The sequence below is a fragment of the Scyliorhinus canicula genome, chromosome 22, assembly GCF_902713615.1.
Source record: "Scyliorhinus canicula chromosome 22, sScyCan1.1, whole genome shotgun sequence".
NCBI lineage: Eukaryota > Metazoa > Chordata > Chondrichthyes > Carcharhiniformes > Scyliorhinidae > Scyliorhinus > Scyliorhinus canicula.
Genome location: NC_052167.1, coordinates 14,179,801 through 14,203,095, shown reverse-complemented (window position 1 = coordinate 14,203,095; position 23,295 = coordinate 14,179,801). Strand labels below are relative to the sequence as shown.

General features: G+C 42.3%; 1 protein-coding gene across 5 annotated transcripts in view; it reads left to right on the top strand.

Moving 5' to 3' along the window:
• lrmda (leucine rich melanocyte differentiation associated) overlaps nt 1-23,295 on the top strand; it is a 1,080,961-nt gene that overhangs the window by 733,093 nt on the left and 324,573 nt on the right. For 4 of the 5 annotated variants that reach the window (XM_038783193.1, XM_038783192.1, XM_038783195.1 and 1 more), the window contains 2 exons: nt 16,983-17,109; nt 18,208-18,347. In XM_038783193.1, the coding sequence (XP_038639121.1) occupies nt 16,983-17,109; nt 18,208-18,347 (267 nt within the window). Of the gene's footprint in view, nt 1-7,415; nt 7,505-16,982; nt 17,110-18,207; nt 18,348-23,295 lie in introns of those variants that run through there. The other variant, XM_038783196.1, reaches the window with a different exon arrangement.

The following is a 23,295-nucleotide window of genomic DNA, read 5'->3' as shown; positions in this document are numbered from 1 at the left end:
GTGCCTTTAAACCTTCCGTCTCGAGCTTCACTATCATTCATTGCGCCAAGTTACAGTTAGCTGTAGTTCACCAGGTGGGCTGAAGATTCTTCCTTTTGTTTCATTCTTCAGCCGGTTTTACTTTGTCTTTTCTATAGCCACCTTTAAATTAGCCTCCCATCCATTGACTCCATCTCCACCTCCCGCTGCCTGGGGAAAGCGGGCAGCATAATCAAAGATCCCTCCCACCCGGCTTACTCACTCTTCCAACTTCTTCCATCGGGCAAGAGATACAGAAGTCTGAGAACACGCATGAACAGACTCAAAAACAGCTTCTTCCCCACTATCACCAGACTCCTAAATGACCCTCTTATGGACTGACCACATTAACACTACATCCTGTATACTTCATCCGATGCTGGTGCTTATGTAGTTACACTGTATATCTTGTGTTGCCCTATTATGTATTTTCTTTTATTCCCTTTTCTTCCCATGTACTTAATGATCTGTTGAGCTGCTCGCAGAAAAGTACTTTTTACTGTACCTCGGTACACGTGACAATAAACAAATCCAAATCTAAATCCAAATCCAAATTTTCAACACGCCAAGTACCATGTTGTATTCTATGGTGCCACCATTCATAAGGATACACACAGAACATATATGTGTTCAACTAGCACTAGATTTATTGTCAAATATGTGGAAGAATGGCAAATAAAAATATATATTCACAGACACAGTTGCTTGGGAGCTACTCAAAGTGCGACTGTCCTGTTGTACGTCCTATCACCAACTGTCCAATGTCCCATGTTATGTGACCAAGGTCTGACGCCGCCAGCTGGTTGGAGGTCGCATTACTAACTGTACAGTATCATTCACCAACATATCACCACATAGGCAATACCTATCAAAAAGCGTTTCAACATGGAAGACATCACATCAGGGTCCCACTCTGTCCTTCTCTCTGATGTGTGTATTCAGCTGTTAACCAATCAAATTATTTCCTAATGGCTACTTCTGTGTTCATCTGCATGGCTCTTATTTTCACCATAATAGTAATTCCTGAAAAATAAATCTTGACATTTTAAAAAAAATTTAGAGTACCCAATTCATTTTTTCCAATTAAGGGGCAATTTAGCATGTTCAATCCACCTACCTTGCACATCTTTGCGTTGTGGGGGTGAAACCCACGCAAACACGGGGAGAATGTGCAAACTCCACACACAGTGACCCAGAGCCGGGATCGACCCTGGGACCTCGGCACCATGAGACTGCAGAGCTGCCACTGCGCCACCGTGCTGCCCTTTGACTTTTTTAACCACCTCTCTTTTGGCACAAACTTTTCATCCACATTTTTAATGATATTCTTAAAAACGTTTTAAAACATTACTTTAGTCTGTGCAGATGGGAGATAGTAGGTTCACACTGGCTGAATTTAATAGTGACAGATTATAATAAGTTTAAAATATCTTCATTTAGGGCAGCAATGCGACACAGTGGTTAGCACTGCTGCATCATGGTGCCGAGGACTCAGATTCGATCACGGCCCTGGGTCACTGTCCGTGTGGAGTTTGCACATTCTCTCCATATCTCCGTGGGTCTCACCCCCACAACCCAAACATGTGCAGGGTAGGTGGATTGGCATGCCAAATTGGCCCTTAATTGGAAAAATATATAATTGGGTACCCTAAATTTACAAAAACAAATCTTCATTTGTTTTCACAAATAGAAAATTCAAATTCACGATTGAAATTTAATACAGGCAAATAACACAGTGATTATGTCACTTGACAAGCGATCCAGACATCAGAGCCGCAATCATGGCCCCATTAGCTGTTGGCACAAATCCCCTAATTGTTGTTAAATCTCACGAGCGGTCAAAAATGGGACACGATCAGGTACAAACCCAGACAGGGCATTAACAGGGGGTGGGATTCTCTCCGCACTGGGCTGGGCTGGAGAACCCCGTGACCGGCGCAAATCGTGCCATGCCGCCCCGACGCTGGCACGCAGATTGGAGAATCGTCACCATTGGCGCCAGCGTGGTTGGCGCACCGCCGGTCGGGGGTCATTCTATGCGGCTGGCCCGCCCATTCTCCTGCTGGGATGGGCCAAGCGGCCTTCGTGGAAACGCCGAGTCCCGCTGCCGCCGTCCACACCAGCTCTCAGCCGGCAGGACCTTGGTATGGAAGGGTCGGGGGCGGCCTGTGGGAGGGGAAGGGGGTTACGACCCCGGGGGGTGGCCTCCGATATGGCCTGGCCCGCGATCGGGGCCCACCGTTCGGTGGGCCGGCCTCTCTGGCTGGGGACCTCGTTACATCCGCGCCGGCCCCTGTAGCCCTGCGCCATGTTGCGCGGGGCCGGCGGGAATCCACTGGAAGGAATCCACTGCGCATGCACGCGTTGGCGCCGATGCCACTGCGCATGTGTGGATCCCGCAGCACCCAGTTCGCGCGGGGATCAGCAGCTGGAGCGGTGCGAACTGCTCCAGTGCCGTGCTGGCCCCTTTTGCGGGCCAGAATTAGTCGTCGGGTCGGCCGTTTCACTCCGTTATAAAATGCGACGGCGTTTACAATGGCGTGACCACTCCGCCGCGGGATTGGAGAATCCTGCCCCTGATTCCCATATATTACCAGAATTTTACATATTATTATGGGACTCGATGCTGTCGCGTCCGACCATGGTGCATGCTCCCCCCCCCCCCCCCCCCCCCGCCCCCTGCTCTCCACAGCAGTGCGAATCACTACTGGTTTTCACCATGTCGTGTGTGCAGAGGTGCCTATAGGCCCCAGACGTTGAGGGGCAGCTGGACATTGCCCCAGCACCCTGGCAGTATCCGCTGCTACTGCCATTGGCAGTGCCAAAGGAGTATGGGAAGGGAGTGCCGAGGGGTCACATGAAGGTGGTACTGGTGGGTGGCTTACCCTGCTCCATTGGGAGTGGAATCGTCTTATGTGTAATGGGCGGAATTGTGAGGAAGGGGAATTTCGCCAATGTTGGCGTTATGGTGGGCGGGGGGGGGGGGGGGGGTCATTCCTGGTCTCCGTGGGGAAGGGGGGTCCTTAAATTTAACTTTGGGATCAGGGCACCCTTTCAGAATGGCTCCCCAATCTCCGAATCCCGGCGTTACCGGCAAGCCCCCCAGCTGGCTGTGTGATCTGTGCGAGCACCTTGTAACTAGTATCAGCAGTGTCCATTTAACTACCATATTGTTGCAAAACCTGTTTGGTTCATTGATATCCTTTCGGAAAGGAATTCTGCTGTTCTTATCCACTCTGGCCTAATTGTGACTCCAGATGGAGTGATTCACTCTTAGCCATCGTTTGTCAAGGTGGTGGCCTATCACCACCACCTCAGATTGTATGGGAAGAAATTCAACTATTACATTTACAGTAATCTCCATGAATTATTATGGAATGCAATTTTACAATTTTTCTATGAATAAAGTATATTTTTGGTTTTAAAAAATCATCGCGTTCTCAAGAGCAACGAGGGATGGGCATTAAATGCTAGCCATCAACATCCGCATCTTGAGAATGAATTTTGAAGTTCTTCTGTTCCATCAGAACCAGTTCAGAAAATGTTCCCTAGGATGGAATAAGGGATTGTATTATGATGAAAAGTTGATCCGGTTGGAACTGCTAATTCTGAGGGGAATTGTTAAAAATGCAAGATTTTATATGAATTCTATGTTTGGGATTGTGGTTTAATAGAGGATGAAATGGAGGAATGAAGGGAGTTATTCGGCCTGTTGAATTCTGCTGACAGCAGATTTATCAGCAAAGTGATGGAAGGGGTCATCAACAGCTCTACCAAGTGGCATTTGCTTAGCAATAACCTGCTCACTGATGCTCAGTTTGGGCTCCGCCAGGGTCACTCAGCCCTTGACCTCACTATAGCCTTGGTTCAAACATGGATAAAAGAGGTGAATGCTAAAAGTGAGGTGAGAGTGACTGCCCTTGACATGAAGGCAGGATTTGACTGAGTATGGCATCAAGGAACCCAAGCAAAACGGGATTCAATGTGAATCAGGGGGGAAACCATCTGCTGGTTGGAGTCATACCTGACACAAAGGAAGCTGATTGTGGAGGTTGGAGGTCAATCATCTCAGCTCCAGGATTTCACTGCAGGAGCTCCTTAGGGTAGTGCCCTATGCCCAACCATCTTCAGTTGCTTCATCAGTGACCTTCCATCATAAGGTCAGAAGTGGGGATGTTCGCTAATGACTGCACAATGTTTGGCACCATTCACCAATTCCTCAGTTACAGACGCAGTTCATGTCCAAATGCAGCAAGACTTGGACAATATCCAGGCTTGGGCTAACAATTCGCAAGTAACATTCGCAGCACACAAGTGTCAGGCAATGACCATCTCTTACAAGAGATGATCTAACCATCACCACTTTGCATTCAGTGACATTACCAGCACTGAATTCCACAATATCAACATCTTTGGGGTGACCATTGACCAGAAACTAAACTGGATTAACCAAATAAAGACTGCTGCTACCAGAGCAGGTCAAAGGCTAGGAATCGCGAGTCGGAAGGCGAGTAACCCACCTCCTGACCCCGCAAAGTCTGTCTATCATCTGTAATGGAACGCTCTCCACTTGCCTGGATGAGAGCAGCTCCTACAACACTCGAGAAGCTCGATGGCATACAGCACGAAGCAGTCCGCTTGCTTGCTCCCCCTACCACAAACATTCACTGTCTCCATTATACATGAAAAGTGTCAACTGTGTGTACCATCTACAAGGTGCACTGCAGTAATTCACCAAAGTTCCTTAGGCAGCACCTACAGTCCCAGCCCATCCAACCCCCAGGACCCTTGACCCCCCCTCCGACTCTGCACCATGTGAGCTGTGGACTGACCCGTTGACACCCCTCAGAGTCCACTGTGCCATGCTAGGGTGTCACTGCAAGGGTGTAGGTGCCATGGTGCCAGGTGGCAGTTCACCATTGGTAATAGAAGGGTGTGGGGCCTGAAGGGGGGAGGCTGATAAGGATGGGACTTAGGGTGGAGGGAGGTCTGGTCCCCTCATGCATATCCCTTCTTGGGGGCGGGAGTGAATGCCCTTTCTTGATAAGGGGTGGGGGTGTCCACCTTGTCAACCAAGGGGGTCAAGGTTTGCGTTGTTGGGGAGAGGAGGGCCTACCACTGGATGCTACAATCAGACTGCCTGCTCAAATTGGCCTGATACCAACATTTGGATGGAAACCAGTGTGCTCTCTGCCATGCATAAATTTGCATGGCCAATGAATGTGACTCTCACCTGGGTGCCTCTCTTAGCCAGCATAGGCCAGCCCCAATCCTCCACTGGCGGGAGCATTTTAGAACATAGAGCATTATTCGTGGCGGCACGGTAGCACGTGGTTAGCATAATGGCTTCACAGCGCCAGGATCCCAGGTTCGATTCCCGGCTTGGGTCACTGACTGTGTGGAGTTTGCACGTTCTCCCCGTGTCTGCATGGGTTTCCTCCGGGTGCTCCGGTTTCCTCCCACAGTCCAAAGATGTGCAGGGGTAGGTGGATTGGCTATGATAAATTGCCCCTAGTGTCCAACAAAAAAAAAGGTAAGGTGGGGTTATGGGAATAGGGTGGAAGTATGGGGATAGGGTGGAGGTGTGGGCTTAGGTAGAGTGCTCTTTCCAAGGGCCGGTGCAGACTCGATGGGCTGAATGGCCTCCTTCTGCACTGGGAAAAAAAAAAATTCTGTGTATTACAGCGCAGTACAGACCCTTCGGCCCTCGATGTTGCGCCGACCTGTGAAACCACTCTAACGTCCATCTACACTATTCCCTTATCATCCACATGTCTATCCAATGACCATTTGAATGCCCTTAGTTTTGGTGAGTCCACTACTGTTGCAGGCAGGGCATTCCACGCCCTTACTACTCTCTGAGTAAAGAACCTTTTGACACCGGAACAGAGAACTTTATTCCATCATGGTTTGTGGGATCTTACTGTGAACAAATTGATTTCCACATTTTTCTACAAGAGTGACTGTGCTCGAAAGAAAGTACTTCGCTGGCTGTAAAGGACCTTTGGGACATAGTGTGATTGTGAAAGGTGTTGTATAAATATTCCTCTTTCTTTTATTCCCACTGCTGTGGACATGAGTGTGCTTTACAGACTGGGTGAGAAAAGATGGAAGAAGTATTGTAACCTCCATGATTAACATTTGGTGAAATATCATCTAAAAGTATAGAATGGTTCTTTTCTCGCCCCTTTCTTGTAGCAGTAACTCAATAAAAGTTATGTGTGATTGTAGAGTAAAACCTTGTGAGGGCCAGTGTTTTCGCTACGTGCATGTCAACTTCAATCTGCTCCGATAAAAGTTTTGTGACACAAAAATGTAGTTCCCTCCATCTTAAATACATTGATGATTGTGAAGCTTTATGGTCAGTATAGGTTTAAATAGCTTTTATGAAATCAACTCATTACATCAGCTATGGACGACAACATAAAAAGTTATGGAAGATGCAGTGATTCTTGTAACACTAAAAATAAATTTACACCAGCTCTGACATGAGTCATGGTCTCCTTGGTAATATGTGAAATGCAGTAATATCATTGATAAATATTATTTGGGATATATAGGTAAAGGTGTGTGCACCTTCTCCTGGTGGCAATTCCTTTTGATGTTTTTTCCCCCCTTCCTTGCCCTAAAATGAATCCTTAGTGGCAGGAAGTTACAACTTTACACAAGACTTTGTCACGGAGATTGGGAATTTAATTCCAGGTTTGATTCAATTTACAATCAAATAGCAATAAGTATTTACATAAAATGTTGGCTTGTTCAAACCGAAGTTACTGTCACTGAAGATTTCTCTAATCGAATATGCAATGTTTTTTTTTATTATAAATTTAGATTACCCAAATATTTTTTTCTATTAAGGGGCAATTTAGAGTGGCCAATCCACCTACTCTGCACATTTTTGGGTTGTGGGGGCGAAACCTACGCAGACACGGGGAGAATGTGCAAACTCCACACAGACAGTGACCCAGAACCGGGATCGAACCTGGGACCTCAGCGCCGTGAGGCGGTTGTGCTAACCACTAGGCCACCGTGCTGCCCGAATATGCAATGTTGTTGTGCACATAATGTTGACAGGGTCCTCACTACTATTTTTATAATATGCCAGTGATGTGAACAAGAGATGTTGGGGGATGGGTTAAAATAATGTAGAACTCATTGGAAGGCAGCAATTGTATTTATTTCCAGCGTAGTTATCTTCAGGCAGTTTCTGCTGTCCTTATGGATGTTCCTCTTGTATCTCAGACTGGTCAATTTCTACAGACTAAGTGCTCAAATTGAGCCATTTTGTTCACTTTAAAATAAACCCAGGCACATTATGCGTGATTTCTTATTCACCAGCCTGTTCACAGGCCCCTTCCCTGGCTGTGTGATTGTAGAGTAAAACCTTGTGAGGGCCAGTGTTTTCGCTACGTGCATGTCAACTTCAATCTGCTCCGATTTGGTGTGAAATCTGTGCCATGGTGCGGGGCATGAAGGTCAAACCCTGGTAATTGATGTTGCTTATTCATCTGTTTCCAGTGTCTTTTTCCACACATTGGGTTTTGTTTGGATAAATTGTTTGAAGATTTACTGTAGTTCTTAAAGCCTGAGAAACAGCTCTGGTTAATCCTCAGTGTGGCTCCTGCTACACAGTTTATGTGTCCCTGGTAGGCAGGAATCTCAGCCCAGTTGTAACATAATGGCAGTAGACAAAAGATCTTTTCCAGAAAAGATGTAGAAGACATCTTCTAGCGTAACAATCAGAGCAATTTCCAAACTAATTTACTATGAAATGAGTTTGCAAAGCCATTTAAATAATGTTATAACAATGTTAATTGGTTAAAAATATTCCAAAACACTTCTTAATGATCAAGCATAAGCTTGTTATAAATCACAGCTTAAATTACAAATAATAGTACGTCTTAAAAATGCATGTCCAAAATTGGTGCTTCTGAAGTTATTCTAAAAGCTTAATTCATTCTATTTTGGATCATTACACACTTTAGTGCTGATGATGGCAAGTGACACCATGTGAAAATTAGGTTAATGTAAATTTTTGGAAGGTATTAACCTGATAAACCTTAGTGTTTCAGAGAAATCTTCCATCCATATTATACTTATTTTATTGTAATACAAAATTCATTTTTTTGCTTTTTTAAAAAGTCAGTGCTATTTTGTGATGCAGTATTATAATACAGCCTTTCAATGATATGCTTTGTACTTTAAATATTTGAAGCTCATTTCAATTACCTGTGTAAAGCAGTGATTATCGCCTTTAATGAGACTGGGTTTGTATTTCCTTCCTCTCTCACATAGTCGTTTTAAAGTTTTGAAGAAAATACTGGCAAAATAGGCTACATTTTGTCTTATTTAAGTAAATGCCGGTGTCAAACATCTGCCCTTGTGTTTATTTTTAATAATTTTGGTCACATTGTGCTTTTGATATGTGCAGGTCTGGGTAGAACACAGTATGCTGTTTCAGCCTGAAGGGCCTGTTATAGAAACAAAAGATAAGCTTGTCGCTTGTACACAAACATCCGATCGTCGCTCCACCCCCACCCGCAAACCCACATTCATCCCTAATATGGAAAATAAGGATTTAATGATACCTGAATGAGTACCTGGCAGAACAGTTGATAAAGGAGCATTGTAAAGTGCTACAATACATCGGTTTAACAGCAAAACTAATTACAGATGGGTATGTCTTTTTTTACAGGTAAAATCAGAAAGTCACTTTGGAGCACAAACTCCAAAGCAGATCTTTCATCTGGCAATATTAAAAGTTTTGGATGATTATGCAACAAAGAAAAGTTTTAATTGAATGGATTTACTGGAGAATAACACTTAATGATGTTGACAGCAGTTGGACTGCTTGACTGTAAAAGGATTAGACTTGCAGGGTCTTGTGAGATTTGCTTTTCAACTACTGATAACCAACATTTAGTCAATCCAAGGGAGCACAACCTTTTCATGTGAACTGTTTTAAATTGCTAAGTCTGAGTAGTTATGTTTCAGCAATATTATCATGCGGTAAAAAGTGGTGTATTGTTTTGTTAATAAGGTTCTCAATTACTTATTAATGTCTTGTTAAATATTTATTTCTAGAAAACTACTGGGGAGGAACTAAACTCTTGACTTCATTCACACTTTAGAAGTTACACCTATTTGACTCCTTTCCAAAGATAATTCAATCCAAGTTCAAATGCCTTTCTGTTTTGGCAGTTGAATTTGAAAATGCTATTTACTGTAGCTGTGCATGAAGGACATGGAATATTTTCTTCAACTTTAGTACAGGCAATATGTATCACCTCTGCTTTTGACTGGACTATTTTTTTAAATGATTTCCCTTTGAAAGTTTTGGCATTGTTGATGTAAGCTATAGCTTCAGCATTGTGGCAGTCTTGTTTTTGCTTTTGCCAAATATAGGGTTGAATTCTTGAATATTGTGGAATAAATTTTAGTTACATGGAGGTCAAAGGAAAACATCATTCATAGTCAGCTGCCACAGTGAAAGAACACTCAGGATTTTATTGCCATAAATGAACAAATCCCTATTTATATATTAATTGGATTGATCTTTATCCTTTACTTTAAATCAATTCCCTCTCATCTCACTGAATTTCCTTCCCTCTCCTCCCCTCCTTAAAGCTTGCTCGTTGAACTCCCACTTCTTCTCAAATGGAGATTAGAGATCTGACTGTGGCAGCTTGTTATTTGATCACTGGGGCAAATGGATGTCCTTAACCAAAGTGATGTCCTTAACCAAAGTGTAGACGTACACATTCGGCAGGGGTCACTGGATTGTGATCAGAAAGGCGAGACCTGAAAGCTTTGTTTCTCTCTACCCTAGGGACGCCAAGACCAAGTACCAAGTCAGGCCTTTAATATCAACTGAGATTAGATAACTCCGCATAGACGAGTGATTGATTGTGGAATCGTTGTGATAAATCTCATTCAGATTCTCAGTAGATACAAGGTTGAGATATGCCATCATATTTTCAGCTATTTTATTTTTTTCATTTATTTGGATGCATGTCAGAAACATAGAAACATAGAAATTGGAGTAGGAGTAGGCCATTCGGCCCTTCTAGCCTGCTTCACCATTCATTATTTTCATGGCTGATCATCCAACTCAATAACCTGTACCTGCTTTGATTCCTTTAGCTCCAAGTGCTATATCTAACTTTTTGAAAACATAGAATGTTTTGGTCTCAACTGCTTTCTGTGGTAACAAATGCCATAGGCTCACCACTCTCTGGGTGAAGAAATTTCTCCTCATCTCAGTCCTAAATGGTTTACCCTGTATACTCAGAGTGTGATCACTGCTTCTGCCCCCACCTCCCAAACATTGGGAACATCCTTCCTGCATCCTTCAGCATGGTAGCATTGTGGTTAGCACAATTACTTCACAGCTCCAGGGTCCCAGGTTTGATTCCCGGCTTGGGTCACTGTCTGTGCGGAGTCTGCACATTCTCCCCATGTGTGCGTGGATTTCCTCCGGGTGCTCCGGTTTCCTCCCACAGTCCAAAGATGTGCAGGTTAGGTGCATCTGGCCAATTTGTATGCCTCTTCCTTGGATCTAATACTTTCTTCAATTTCCCTTGTGAGCCATGGTTTGGCCATGTTTCCCATTTTCTTTTTGCAGCAGACAGGAATGAACAATTGTTACAGTTCACTTATTCGCTCTTTGAATGTTTGCCATTGCCTATCCATTGTCACCCCTTTAAGTAACATTCCCCAAACCATCATAGCCAGCTCAAGGCTCGTACCATTGTAGTTTCCTTTATTTAAATTCAGGACCCTAGTCTCAGAATTAATTACATAATTCTTCAGCTTGATGATGAATTCTATCATATTATGGTCATTCATCCCCAAGGGTCTTCGCACAACTAGATTACTAATTATTCTTTTCTCATTACACAATACCCAGTCAATGATTTACTGTTCTCTAGTTAGTTCCTCAAAATATTGGTCCAGAAAATCATCGGTGTACACTCCAGGAATTTGTCCTCTATGGTATTGTTATTAATTTGATTTGCCCAATCTATAAACAGATTAAAGGCATCCATAATTACAGATGTTCCTTTATCATATGCGTCTCTAATTTCCTATTTAGTGCCACTCTCAACATCACCATTTCAGGTTGGCGGTCTATATACAACCCACACTAACATCTTTTGCCCCTTGATCTTTCTCAGTACTACCCATACAGTTTCCACATCGTCAGAGCTAATATCCTTCCTCACTATTGAGTTCATTTCCGCTTTGACCAGCAATGCAACTTCACTGGCTTTTCCTTTTTGTCTGTCCTCCCTAAATACTGAATATCCCTGGATGTTCAATTCCCATCCCTGGTCACCCTATAGTCATGCATCCGTAATCCCAACTATATCATACCTGTTTACTTCTAGTTCACCCACTTTATCACAAATGCTCCACGTATTAAGGGCTCAAAGCCTTAAGGATTGTTTTTTTAACATTCCTTGTCCCATTTCCATTATTTTTCACCATTGCCCTGTTTGATTCTGGACCTTGATTTCTTTTCTTGTTCCCCTTTTCTGTCTTTTGTTCCTGCCTGTGTTTTCCCTCCACTGACTCATTGCTTGGGTTTCCAACCCCCTGCCATTTTAATTTAAATCCTCCCAACCACTCGATGTTAATGATGTTGCTTTGGGATGCTAATGATACAAGAAAGTCCCATAATTGTTAAAATAATAAATATTATTTTCCGTTGTTTGGGAGAAGCTTAAAAAAAACAGATTTTGTGGTGGTGATGGTGATGATGATAAAACTCTGCATGTGCTCTCATAAGCCATTGCAAGGTGCAGCAACTTCAGGAGTCCAACGTGCACAGAATAATGCATAAATCAAGAAGTTACTGTCATTATTCTCGGCTACTCGGCCGACTGAAGTCAATTGAGAAATGTTATAAATTCATGATGATGTCCACTCTTATGCTGTTAGTCTCAATGTAAAAAACAGTGAAAAATCTGCACCTTGCTGAATAAAGTGTAACTGGGTTTTCAACAGTGTGCTAACTTCATAATTACTTCTAAACATCCTCATTGGTCCTGAAAATCTAACTTTATATTTTTGAAATGTCAAATTTCTCCATTGTGATCAGTTTTTTTGATATTTTAGCTTCAATCACAATCATTTCTTTCACTATCTGAAAATTTTAATTAAAAGCGAAGCAATAAATTTTTTTTTCATGAGAATCCTGCAGTGTGATTACATGTTTATTGCTGACATCACTGTTGCCGGACTCCTGGAGATCCTTCTGACTTGGTGCCTGATTTGAATTGCCTTCAGGAAAGAGGAAACTCATGCCACAGAGATTGCTCCATCTTTTGAGGGTAGCGTTCTTCAAGGATAATAGAGAGAACCGTTGCTTTACCACCACGTGCACTATCCAACTCTATATAGCAAAATTGTATATTTACAATTGGAGTACCCAATTATTTTTTTCCACTTAAGGGGCAATTTAGCATGGCTAATTCACCTACCTTGCACGTCTTTTTGGGTTGTGGGGGTGATACCCATGCAGACACGGGGAGCATGTGCAAACTGCACATGGACAGTGACCCGGAGCTGGGATCGTCCTTAGGGCCGGTATCAAACCCGGGTCCTTGGCGCCGTGAGGCAGCAGTGTTAACCACTGCGCCACCGTGCCGCCCTGAGAAAAATTGTGTTTACTGTAGTTTATAACCCATTGTGCAAAATATTTTGGACTACATACTGACTGCATCCTTAGACTTCTATAGTCAGAATTAATTCATATTTTCTAACGGCCAGGATTCTCCGATCTGAGTTCAGCCCGACACCACTGCCAACAAGGACTGAGAGTTTGGCACTCAGCCAAAAATCCATTCATTGCAACAGGACCGGAGAATCCTGCCGGCACGAATGGACGGAGAATTCCGGTCAATATGTCAAACTATGGGAAAACTAGTTGGTGCTGCTCAGGCCGAACTTTGTGAAACTGTTTTTGTATTGCTCTTTTATTTTATTTTGCTCTATCTTTTATTGATATTTGAAATTTTAAATACACAGTTGGAGTTTGTTGCAATTTTTGTATGTGCATCATTTGATTTACCATTTTCATAAATTCAGTGACGTCACTAGACTTACACTTCCAATCATTGTCTTTGATATTCTTCAGGAAGTAAAAGGAAAGCAATGCAGTAAACACCAATAAATACCAACCGTCATACACTTATTATTTATACAGTACCTCATAGTACTCTTGTTAAATGTGAAAGAATTTATTGTTAACACTAGTGCTGAAATACTCATGAGTAAGACGTCAACTGAATAATTTAAAATATGCAGCCAATTTTAAATGTATTTTTTACAAATGGCAATGGGGTACAAATCTATGAGTTCATAAAGAAAATTCTCTAAGGTCTATGGAAATTCATTCCAGATTCTTTAAACGTCTAAATGAATGGTCTGTTCATAGAGATGGATGAAATGATGTATCTAAATCCCGATCAGAACCCTGTACCATCCTCTGGTCAGATAGATTATAAAAACCTGTTGTTTTCCCTTGTGTTTGAAATAATGGAGTCACTAATCTACTTGATCTACATGAATTAGCTAAAAAGAAAGTGAGTGATGCGTATATTTCAAAGATAGAAGGCACTTGTAAAAGCAATTTCTTTGGGAAAAATACTGCACAGGCTTTTAATGAGTACTAATTACCACAGCAGAAAATGTTGGAGGTTTCAATGGATTTACATCGCTGAATGAAAGATCAAAGATTGTGGCACTTGCATTTTAATCTGTTGGCTAGAAAAATGAATAGGGTGGTGGTAATGGGGCCCATGAGAATGACAACACAGGTGGTAGGGACTTTAATCCTTTCTTTATTGTTGAAGCCGTAGGCCTAGTCACAATTATATAATCAGCCATTTTTATTTCAACTTCATGTTCAAATATTGAGATTGTTTCTCGCCTTGGGTGAAAATATTTGAAATTTCACATAGTGATATGAAAGACCATTTAGCCTTTGTTTGTACTTTTAAGTCTAACTTATTAAATTTTACTTTGTTGCTTTAAAATGCTTATCCGTGAAGGGATGGGGGGGGGGGGGGGGGGGGGGGGGGGAGGAGGTGAGACAGTTGAAGTGCTTTGATGTGGCCTGATGTAGGGAGTGGCTTAATAGAGGCAATTGACATAGTTGCGTCAATGACATCCATCAAATACAATTGATCACAGAAATAGAATGACAGTTGCTCATTGATAGTTCAGTGTGTTGCTTCTATATTCAAACAAGCTACCTGTAGTTACTTAGCTCCATCCAGGGGAATCAGTCCCATACAATGTACAAAAACAAATACTGGTAATTCATGAAATGGAATATATCAGCAATCAGGATAATCTGAGTAGAGTGACTACAACAATCTCTTGTTCAGTAGAGTTGCATTTTCAAAAAAATAGCTATCAACTCGGCAGACAACGACTCCCCATCTTTGATAGCACAGTGTAAAGGGTCATAAACTTAACTGACAGTCCCCATCAGGTCAGTCAAAAGCAATGTTAGAAACAAAGTTAGTAAGAGCCTGGGTCAAGCCGTGCTCTAAAGTCATGTGTTGTCAAAAGCCTCAGTCACATTCATACCTACAGGCAACCTCTGCTGATCCTGAGTCATTAATCAAACTGCAGAGCCAGTCTGACCCTGGCTCCTTCCCTTTGAAGTGTGGTGTCCTTTCCAGCATGAGGAAATAATTTGCTGCCTGATTCAATGAGCCATCAGTGGAGCCAGCAGACCTAATGACATGTGAGAATATTAACCTCCTACCATGAAGAGCTGTGAATCTTGAGAGGCAGTCTATAATTCACCCAGCGCACCGGAGGCACTCTGTCTCACAGCCCCTGTGACAGAACTTTGTTTTTATTCCTGCTTTTTTCCTCCTGCAACTTTACCGTCAAGGTTTTTAAAATAGATCTAATCTCACTCTTTTCTCACATCTCATTTCAACTGCCGTCTCTTGCTTCTGCACTTTTATTAAGTTTATTAAAACCAGTTGAATCCTACTTTTTTATGGCAGGGCTCTGTTCGCCCATTCATTATGGTCTCTTATCTTGGCAGGCAATCAGAACTGAAAGGCAGCTAGTCCATTATGCACATATGAAGCCCATCACTCCTTCAGCATTTGCCAATTCATCAAACATTTATCATTTGCCCTCTGAACAGCATGTCAATTTGCCTGTCACTCCCCAGCCTGTGCTGCTTTGTTTGAATCTAAACATTGCCTTTTCACACTGCTGTTGTAGACCTATCCTTATAACACATCGCCCCCTCCCTTTAAAAGAAAGTCTCCTTGGTGCTCAGCAGGGAGGGCATTTGCCACTGCCTGTTGTATGCAACATTTTTGTAAGATAATGAGGGTGAAGTGTGAGCCATAGGCAATGATTCTGGGATATTAGGTATGACAGGGAGCTTGATCATAATTATCTTAACGAGGATAGGGTTAATTACAGTGGAAACTTAAAGTTCTTTCCATGTGAATCATTCAGTATGAAATGCATTTTGATGTTTTGTCATCTTGATGTGACTTTGGAAATTGCAATGTAAATCTCATGGCTATGCTGGGATTCCTTTGGGAGAATGGTGTGAGCCCTGCAGTGAGATGAAGGAGATGGTACCTGTGGGTGAGATAATGGGTAGCTTTCAGGTCATTAGAGCTGTGTGAATAGAAAGACACAGTAGGCAAATAACATTGCTCATCAGCTTTCCCAACAAAAAATGCGCAAAAACAACCATCAGTCATTGCAATTCATTTTGTTTCAAGTATGTAGTGGGAAAATATGAAAATATCAAGGAAGAGAAGACATTTAAATAAAATGCAGATTTCTGTTGGAAACTGTCAACAACCATGATTCCTTTTATCTTCTTTTACCCCGCCCCACTCCCCATGGCTTACAGTCGTGAATTTAGCTGATTAAATCACAACGTGCATATTGAGCTGGTGACATGAAAACAACAATTAATAAGAAAGCCCTTGTGTGATGCAGCTCCTTTAAACTGAGCGGTTAATAACATTACGTGGCAAAATGATCAAAATCAGACAGGTGTAAGGGGATTTGTACAGAACCTTCTCAGTCTGTTCCTGATGCTCAAGCAAGCTTTAATATTGAGCCTGGCCTTTTCAATAGGCAACTCCCTCTAGTGTTCCAGAGCCTTTGTCCCACTTCATGCTCTGTCATTTCGTTTTATTCTTCCCCTGAAGCATTTAGATGTGTTTTTTTTTCCATTTGCCAGTTACAACCCATTTGCTGATTCTCGTGGTAAGAATATTCTATTTACATAGCATTATTGGTGAAAAAAAAGTGCTTTTATATTTACATGTACTAGAACACAGGCTATTTGTTGCTATAAACCAATGAGTTCCCCAAACAGGCGTTCCAGGTGCAGGAAGGTGAAGAGGGAGGTTTCTTGTGTTCCTCGTTGGTAACAGAAGTCTCATCTAATAAATATTGCCTTTAATTTTATTTCTTCATCTCTTAAGATTGCACAGTGGTCAGATTTGAGAATGATGGTAAAGCTAGATTCATTAGCCGCACAGGAATGATATTTGGACTGAATGATTGATGACAACTTAAATTTGTGTCCGGGGAATGAAGGTGAACTATGACAGTGTTATTTATCTTGGGAATGAAGGTTTGGGTCAGGGTAGGCTGGGTGCCTCAAGGCACAAGACATTGACAAATTCATCCTGTAGGCCGCATATCTGAAGCCTTTTGTTTTAGATCCTGGCTACTCACTAAGTGACCCCCATCCTTCATCCTGCCAGAGTGTGAAAAATGTGAGCCTCTGCCAGTTCTCTTCTCTGATACTAATTCTTGTCATTCACTCGCTTGTCAGGCTAAAACCAAAACTCTCCAGCTCATGAAAGGGTAGGTTGAAATATTTATTTCCGTGGATAATGGCCTTCCTGATTTAGTAGCATATCATTTTTCCTGTTCCCTTATTGTTGCAGGTCATTGGAAGGACTGGAAGAATTCATCTGCCTGGAAGAACTAATCCTGGACAACAATCTTCTCAGAAATGACCTGAAGTTGCCTAGGTTACCACACCTTAACACTCTGACAATCAACAAGAACCAAATATCCTTTGCACAATGACATTGTAAATTATGTAACATCTAATTTAGAGGAAATTAGTTGAAATTTTATTCATGTGCATATTGTGTTCTCTTCATTGATAGGCATACCAGAAATTAATTAACAACATGTTAATTCACAAACTCAAATCATCACAGTTTGGAATCGTTTTGTAGGCATTAATGAAAAAAAAAGCTTATTTTAAAAGGAATGTAAGATTTTGTCTTGGATGGAAGGGGGCCCTCTGCTGGAATAATAATGAATAAGGTAAAATCAGGCCCATAGAAGGCAAGAAATTGGTACTAATGCGATGTTCATTGCAGTGCACATTTTAATTATATTGGGATAAATGCTATGTGAAATATACATTAAACAACTCTGAAAGGAAGAGGGAGAGAGAAAATTGAAAATTTGGCAAATATTCATGACTACATTTGTAAATCCGCCAGACATGACCCCTGTTTTTCATGGATCTTCACTAAATTATTGAATAAACACTCTTCATGGTATGATATTTGTACAACCCCTAAAATACCCCCATAGAATGGCAATTTTTGCTGTATTTTAAATGAACCACAGCCCTGCAGAGTCAATGAAAGTTCAGCAACATTGATTTTCAGAATTTACCGGAGATGTAATTCTGACTGTACAGAAGTATCAGCTCACTATTTATATTCTTGTGGGGAAATAAGGCTGTTATTGTTTGCCACTGTAGACTCATTTTACAATGGACTGAATGTATTTGTGATGGATGTAGTGTGAAGTAACTGTTTGTTTCCTTGTTGGAAAAGTTTCAGTTTCAACAATTGCTTACCATTTAGCCACACAACATCCATCATTTTGTCAATGTTTTAAATGTTTCACACTGAACCTTTGAAAGAAAGTGAACTAAAAAGAGGCACAGTCTTTCAATATATGCCAAAATTCTGACATGTGTTAGCCGTGAATTGCCCCTTAAACAATAACTTTGACAAGTCTTGAGTGCTGCAGTAAATTTGATTGTCAGCTTCTGATGTATATGATTTTGTTTTACCTATGACTGGTTCCTTATAAATGCTTTTTCATTAATGTGATTGAATCCTTAACCATGACCTCTGACACATAACTGAATTAGACAGCCTGTTGGATCATTTAGCTGAAGTGGTGCCTTGGCTCAAGTATCTCAGCCTCCTAGGAAATGAAGCCTGTCCCAATGAACTTGTTAGCTTGGACAATGATGAAAGTGATTACCAAAGATACAGGTTAGTTGTACTTGTTGCTAAGAGATAAGCGCAGTTACCTGATAAATGTCTTTCAGTTATCTGCTGGGAAAATGTGTAAAGATATCATTGCTGTTCCTTATTGTTTGATGTTTCTTAACTTCCCGCTCATATACCAGCTATTAATCATTTAAATGATAGGCGTGACCTGGAGGAATTAATCAGTGGCAAATATGCATGGTTCATTTTATGCTGTCAAAAAGGCATATACAACTGACAACCTTTATAGCATGTGATATAATATTTATAGCATGTCATACAGCTGTAGATCAGAAAAGAAGCACAGCTTAAAATACTGCAGTTAAACTTTATAGTCTTAAAGAAAAGAAAGAAACGTGGTGCAAACTTCTTGTGATGGTTACAGTAAGGCTTTTGCATGTGGTTTAATATACGAAAGAACTTTTAGTTCTAAAACCTAAAACTTGCATTGAAAGTGCAAGCATGTAGCCATCATGACATTAGTTTATTTAATCAAAACAAACACTGCAGGCCTTTTCTGTGCATACATTGCACTAACAATAAACTACATTAACATCACAAATGGCAACATGTGTGAAGTTTCACCACAATATAATACATTACTTTATCTGAGTATAGGAACAAAATTTAAATCTATGATTTAGTGGTGAGAATGGTCATTTGCATAGGCATGGTCCACAGAAACCTGCAGACCTTAAAGTAATTTTACATTTTTTGTTGTAGTCTCTATTTTCCTGTACATGCAGTGTTCGGTTTTATTTTGCACAGTCTTATTACCAAACTACCATAATATTGTGCCACAATTTCAGTCCTCTTCCCCAACCTTTGTCCTCAATTGTCTTTATATGTCCTGCTAAAGTTGTTTTTAAGCATATACTGGACCTCAGTAGTATCCTTTAGTAAGAGATTTGGATCTTCTCAATCAAGAAAAATTAACTCCTTAGATAATGTTGGCTGGTTAATGGCTCATTTACATATTATTACCTGGACCATTCCCAGCCAGGTCAGGTGGCATGCGCGTGGGCACGAAGCATGTTTTGTGCCCCATCCGCCATGCTCCCAGTGCAACGGGATCGGCGGCCATTCTAGCATATATGAAGTTGGATTATTTATTCTGATATTTATTCTTTAAGGGAATAACAGATTTGGTACGCAGGGCCTTGGATGTGATGGACATGAATCTTCAGGAAACCTTGGCAAGGTATCAGGCAGAAGAAAATTGGAGGGGATAATAGAATGGAATTGAGGGAAAGTTAGTAAGTTGGATTTCACAATTGGTAAGAAAGGAGGTAAAAGAGAGTAGAAATGAAGGCGTAATTTTACAGAGTGATTGAAAATGTCAACTATAGGTTCTCAGACTGATTTTGTTCATAGTGGGTGTTAGTTATTTGGATATAAATATGTATAGGGAGTATTGCCCAAATTTGTAGATAATATGAGATTGGGAAACATCGTTAGAACTAAGGACAAATGGATTTGCGTATTTGTAAATGTGAAGTGGTACATTTGGTTGAAAAAAGTGTGAGCAACAAGTATATTTGTGTGAGGTTCTATCCCGGCTCTGGGTCACTGCCTGTGTGGAGTTTGCACAGTCTCCCCGAGTTTGCGTGGGTTTCGCCCCCACAACCCAAAGATGTGCAGGTAGGTGGATTGGCCACGCTAAATTGCCCCTTAATTGGAAAAATGAATTGGGTACTCCTAAATTTAAAAGAAAAAAATATTTGAGTGAGGATGATGTGGAGTATTTGGATTTTGGGGGTTTAAACCCAATGCCTGAAGGGGATAAAGTGAAAAGAGTACAGATTTTTAAAATCATGCTAGCCTTCTGATATGTATTCATACATATATGAGGACTGTGCAAGACTTGTTGGCCCACAGGCTAAATGTTGCAGATGGCAGTACTCTTTTAATACCGTTTCTTCCCATCAGTACCATCATAACATTTTGTAAATGATTTTCTCAACTGCACAGTAAAGGAAGAACATTTTCTTCTTGGTGAATAATTTTCTACCATATTTATAGATACTGCTGAGTAATGAGGTTGAATTTATCATAGAATCCCGACAGTGCAGAGGGCCCATTGATTCTGCACCGACCCTTTGAAAGACCACTCTACCCAGGCCCAATTCCACTCCCTATTCCTGCGACCCCACCCTAAGGGGCAATTTAAATTTGCCAATCCACCTCACCTGCTCATCTTTGGACTGTGGGAGTAACCCGGAGCACCCGGTGGAAACCCACGCAGACACGGGGAGAACGTGCAAACTCCACGGAGATATTCACCCAAGGCCGGAATTGAACCAAGGTCCCTGGCACTGTGAGGCAGCAGTGCTAACCACTGTGCTACCATGCTGCCCTTGCCCTTTGTTTCAATAAACTTTTTATTGAGGTATTTTTGATAGAGTAACAACAACAAAATTTACAATATACATGAAACCATAAACACAGTGCAAAAGACATTTACCTCTCGTACAGGTCCCACCCTTATTAACCCCCTACTCTAATCTAAACTACTCCCCCACCCCCTGGTCTGCTGACGATTAATTTCCCGCAAAGAAGTCGATGAACGGTTGCCACCTCCAGGTGAACCCTAACAGTGACCCTCTCAGGGCGAACTTGATTTTCTCCAACAGAGAAAGCTAGCCATGTCCGATAGCCAGGTCTCCTACTTCGGGGGCTTTGAGTCCCTTCAAGCTAATAGTATCCGTCTCCGGGCTACCAGGGCAACAAAGGCCAGGACATCTGCTTCTTTCTCCTCCTGGATTCCCAGGTCTTTCTGACCCCAAAAACTGGAAATCGCCACCTCTGGACTCAGCACCACCCTTGTTTTTAACACCGTGGACATGACATCCGCAAACCCTTGCCAAAATCCCCTAAGCTTTGAACATGTCCAAAACATGTGGACATGGTTCACGGTCCTCCTGCACATTTTGCGCCTGTCCTCCACCCCAAAGGATCTGCCCATCCGGGCCACTGTCATGTGAGCCCGGTTAACAACCTTGAATTGTATCAGGCTGAGCCTGGCACATGTTGCGGACGCGTTGACTCTACTCAACGCGTCTGCCCAGAGACCATCCTCTACCTCACATCCCAGCTCCTCCTCCCACTTGCCTCCTCCTCGGTCTGCGTCTCCTCTGACCCCATAAGCTCCTTATAAATGTCCGAGACGCTCCCTTCTCCTACCCACCCTCTGGAAACTACCCAGTCCTGAATCCTCCTTAGCGGTAGGAGCGGGAAGGTTGACACCTGTTTACGAAGGAAGTCCGGCACCTGCAGATACCTGAATTAGTTCCCCCCCCTCCCCAACCCTCTGAATCAATGTTTGGTAAAATTAGAAAAATGTGCCTTGAAATCTCCCCACCTTGCGGTCTTCCTCTTGACCTGCCTTGACTGATGGCTCTGATCCAATCATTGGCAGCGAACTGCAGCACCTACTTAATGGGAGTTAATATGGCCAGGATTGGCACACTACCTCCAGGCCTGTTTCTCTCCTTGGCATTGTGTGCCCTTTCCTGAAATTAAAGAAGGAAATTGTAATGATGATGGTGCCAGGCACAATCATGCCTTACCAAGGTCATCCCATCCTACGGTATGCAGATGCTGTTTGCGTCTGTCTGCTTGCGTCTGTGCACAGTCTGAGGTTGAGCTTCAATTCATTGGCATCACCTTCACCGAGGTGTACATAGGAACATAGGAATTAAGAGCAGAAGTAGACAATTCAGTCCTTGAAGCTTGTTCCGGCATTCAATCAGATCATGGCTGATCTCTTCCTGGTCTCAAATCCACCTCCCTGCCTGTTCTCTATATTTCTTTAACCTGTTTTTTTATCAGAAAGATAAAGAGAGCATGGACCTTAAAATAAAAATCCATAAGACAAAGATCCTCTACCAATCTGCACTCACCACACAGCACTGCTCCCCAGTTATCAAAATCTATGACGAGGCCTTGGACAACATGGACCACTTTTCTTACCTTCGAAGCCTACTGTCAAAAAGGGCATAGATTGCTGACAAGGTTAACACCACCTTCAGTGTTTGAAGACCAGGACCTCAGACTCAGCACCGAGCTCATGGTCTAGTGAGCAATAGTGATTCCCATCCTTCTATATGGCTCAGGGACATGGACGATGTGTGGCAGGTACTTCAGAATGCTGGAGAAGTGCTGCCTCCATAAGGTTCAGCAAATCCTTTTGCAGGATAGATGCACTAACATCAGTTTTCTCTCTCAAGCCAACACTCCAGCCTCAAAGCATTGACCACACTTGATCAACTCTGCTGGGCAGGCCGCATTGTCTGCATGCCTAACATGAAACTCCTGAAACAAATACTCTACTTGCGGCTTAGACATAGCAAGTGAGCCCCAGAAGGGCAGAGGAAACGCTTCAAGGACTCCCTCAAAGCCTCCTTGAAAAAGTGCAACATTCCCACCGACAGCTGGGAATCCCTAACCCAAGATCACCCGGGTTGGAGGAAAAGCACCTGGGAAGGAGATGAACACCTCGGGTTTCATTGCCGAGAGCAGGCTGAGGTCAAGCATTGACAGTGAAAGGAATGTGTGGCAACTACTTTCTTCCCACCCATCCACTTCTCCAACCATTGTCTGCCCCACCTGCAACAGAGACTGGAGATCGAGCATTAGACGCCTCAGGCAGCTGAAAACTCAGTTTTAGTGTGGAAGCAAGTCATCCTCGACACTGAAGGACTACCTAAGAGTAAGAGAGAGACAATCATACCTTCAAACATATGGCTAAGATGTACTTTATCAGCACCAAACTTTTTCAAATGTTCTCCGCCAACCAACAAGTGTAACCCACCAACTTCATAACCCCCATTGCCACGTAGAGTGGCATTTGTGCATCATTTGCCTTGCACACTTGGACTTACAAGACAGTCCAATAATGGACTCAGAACACAACCTTCGATATATGTCCATCTTAAGAAATGTGACATTT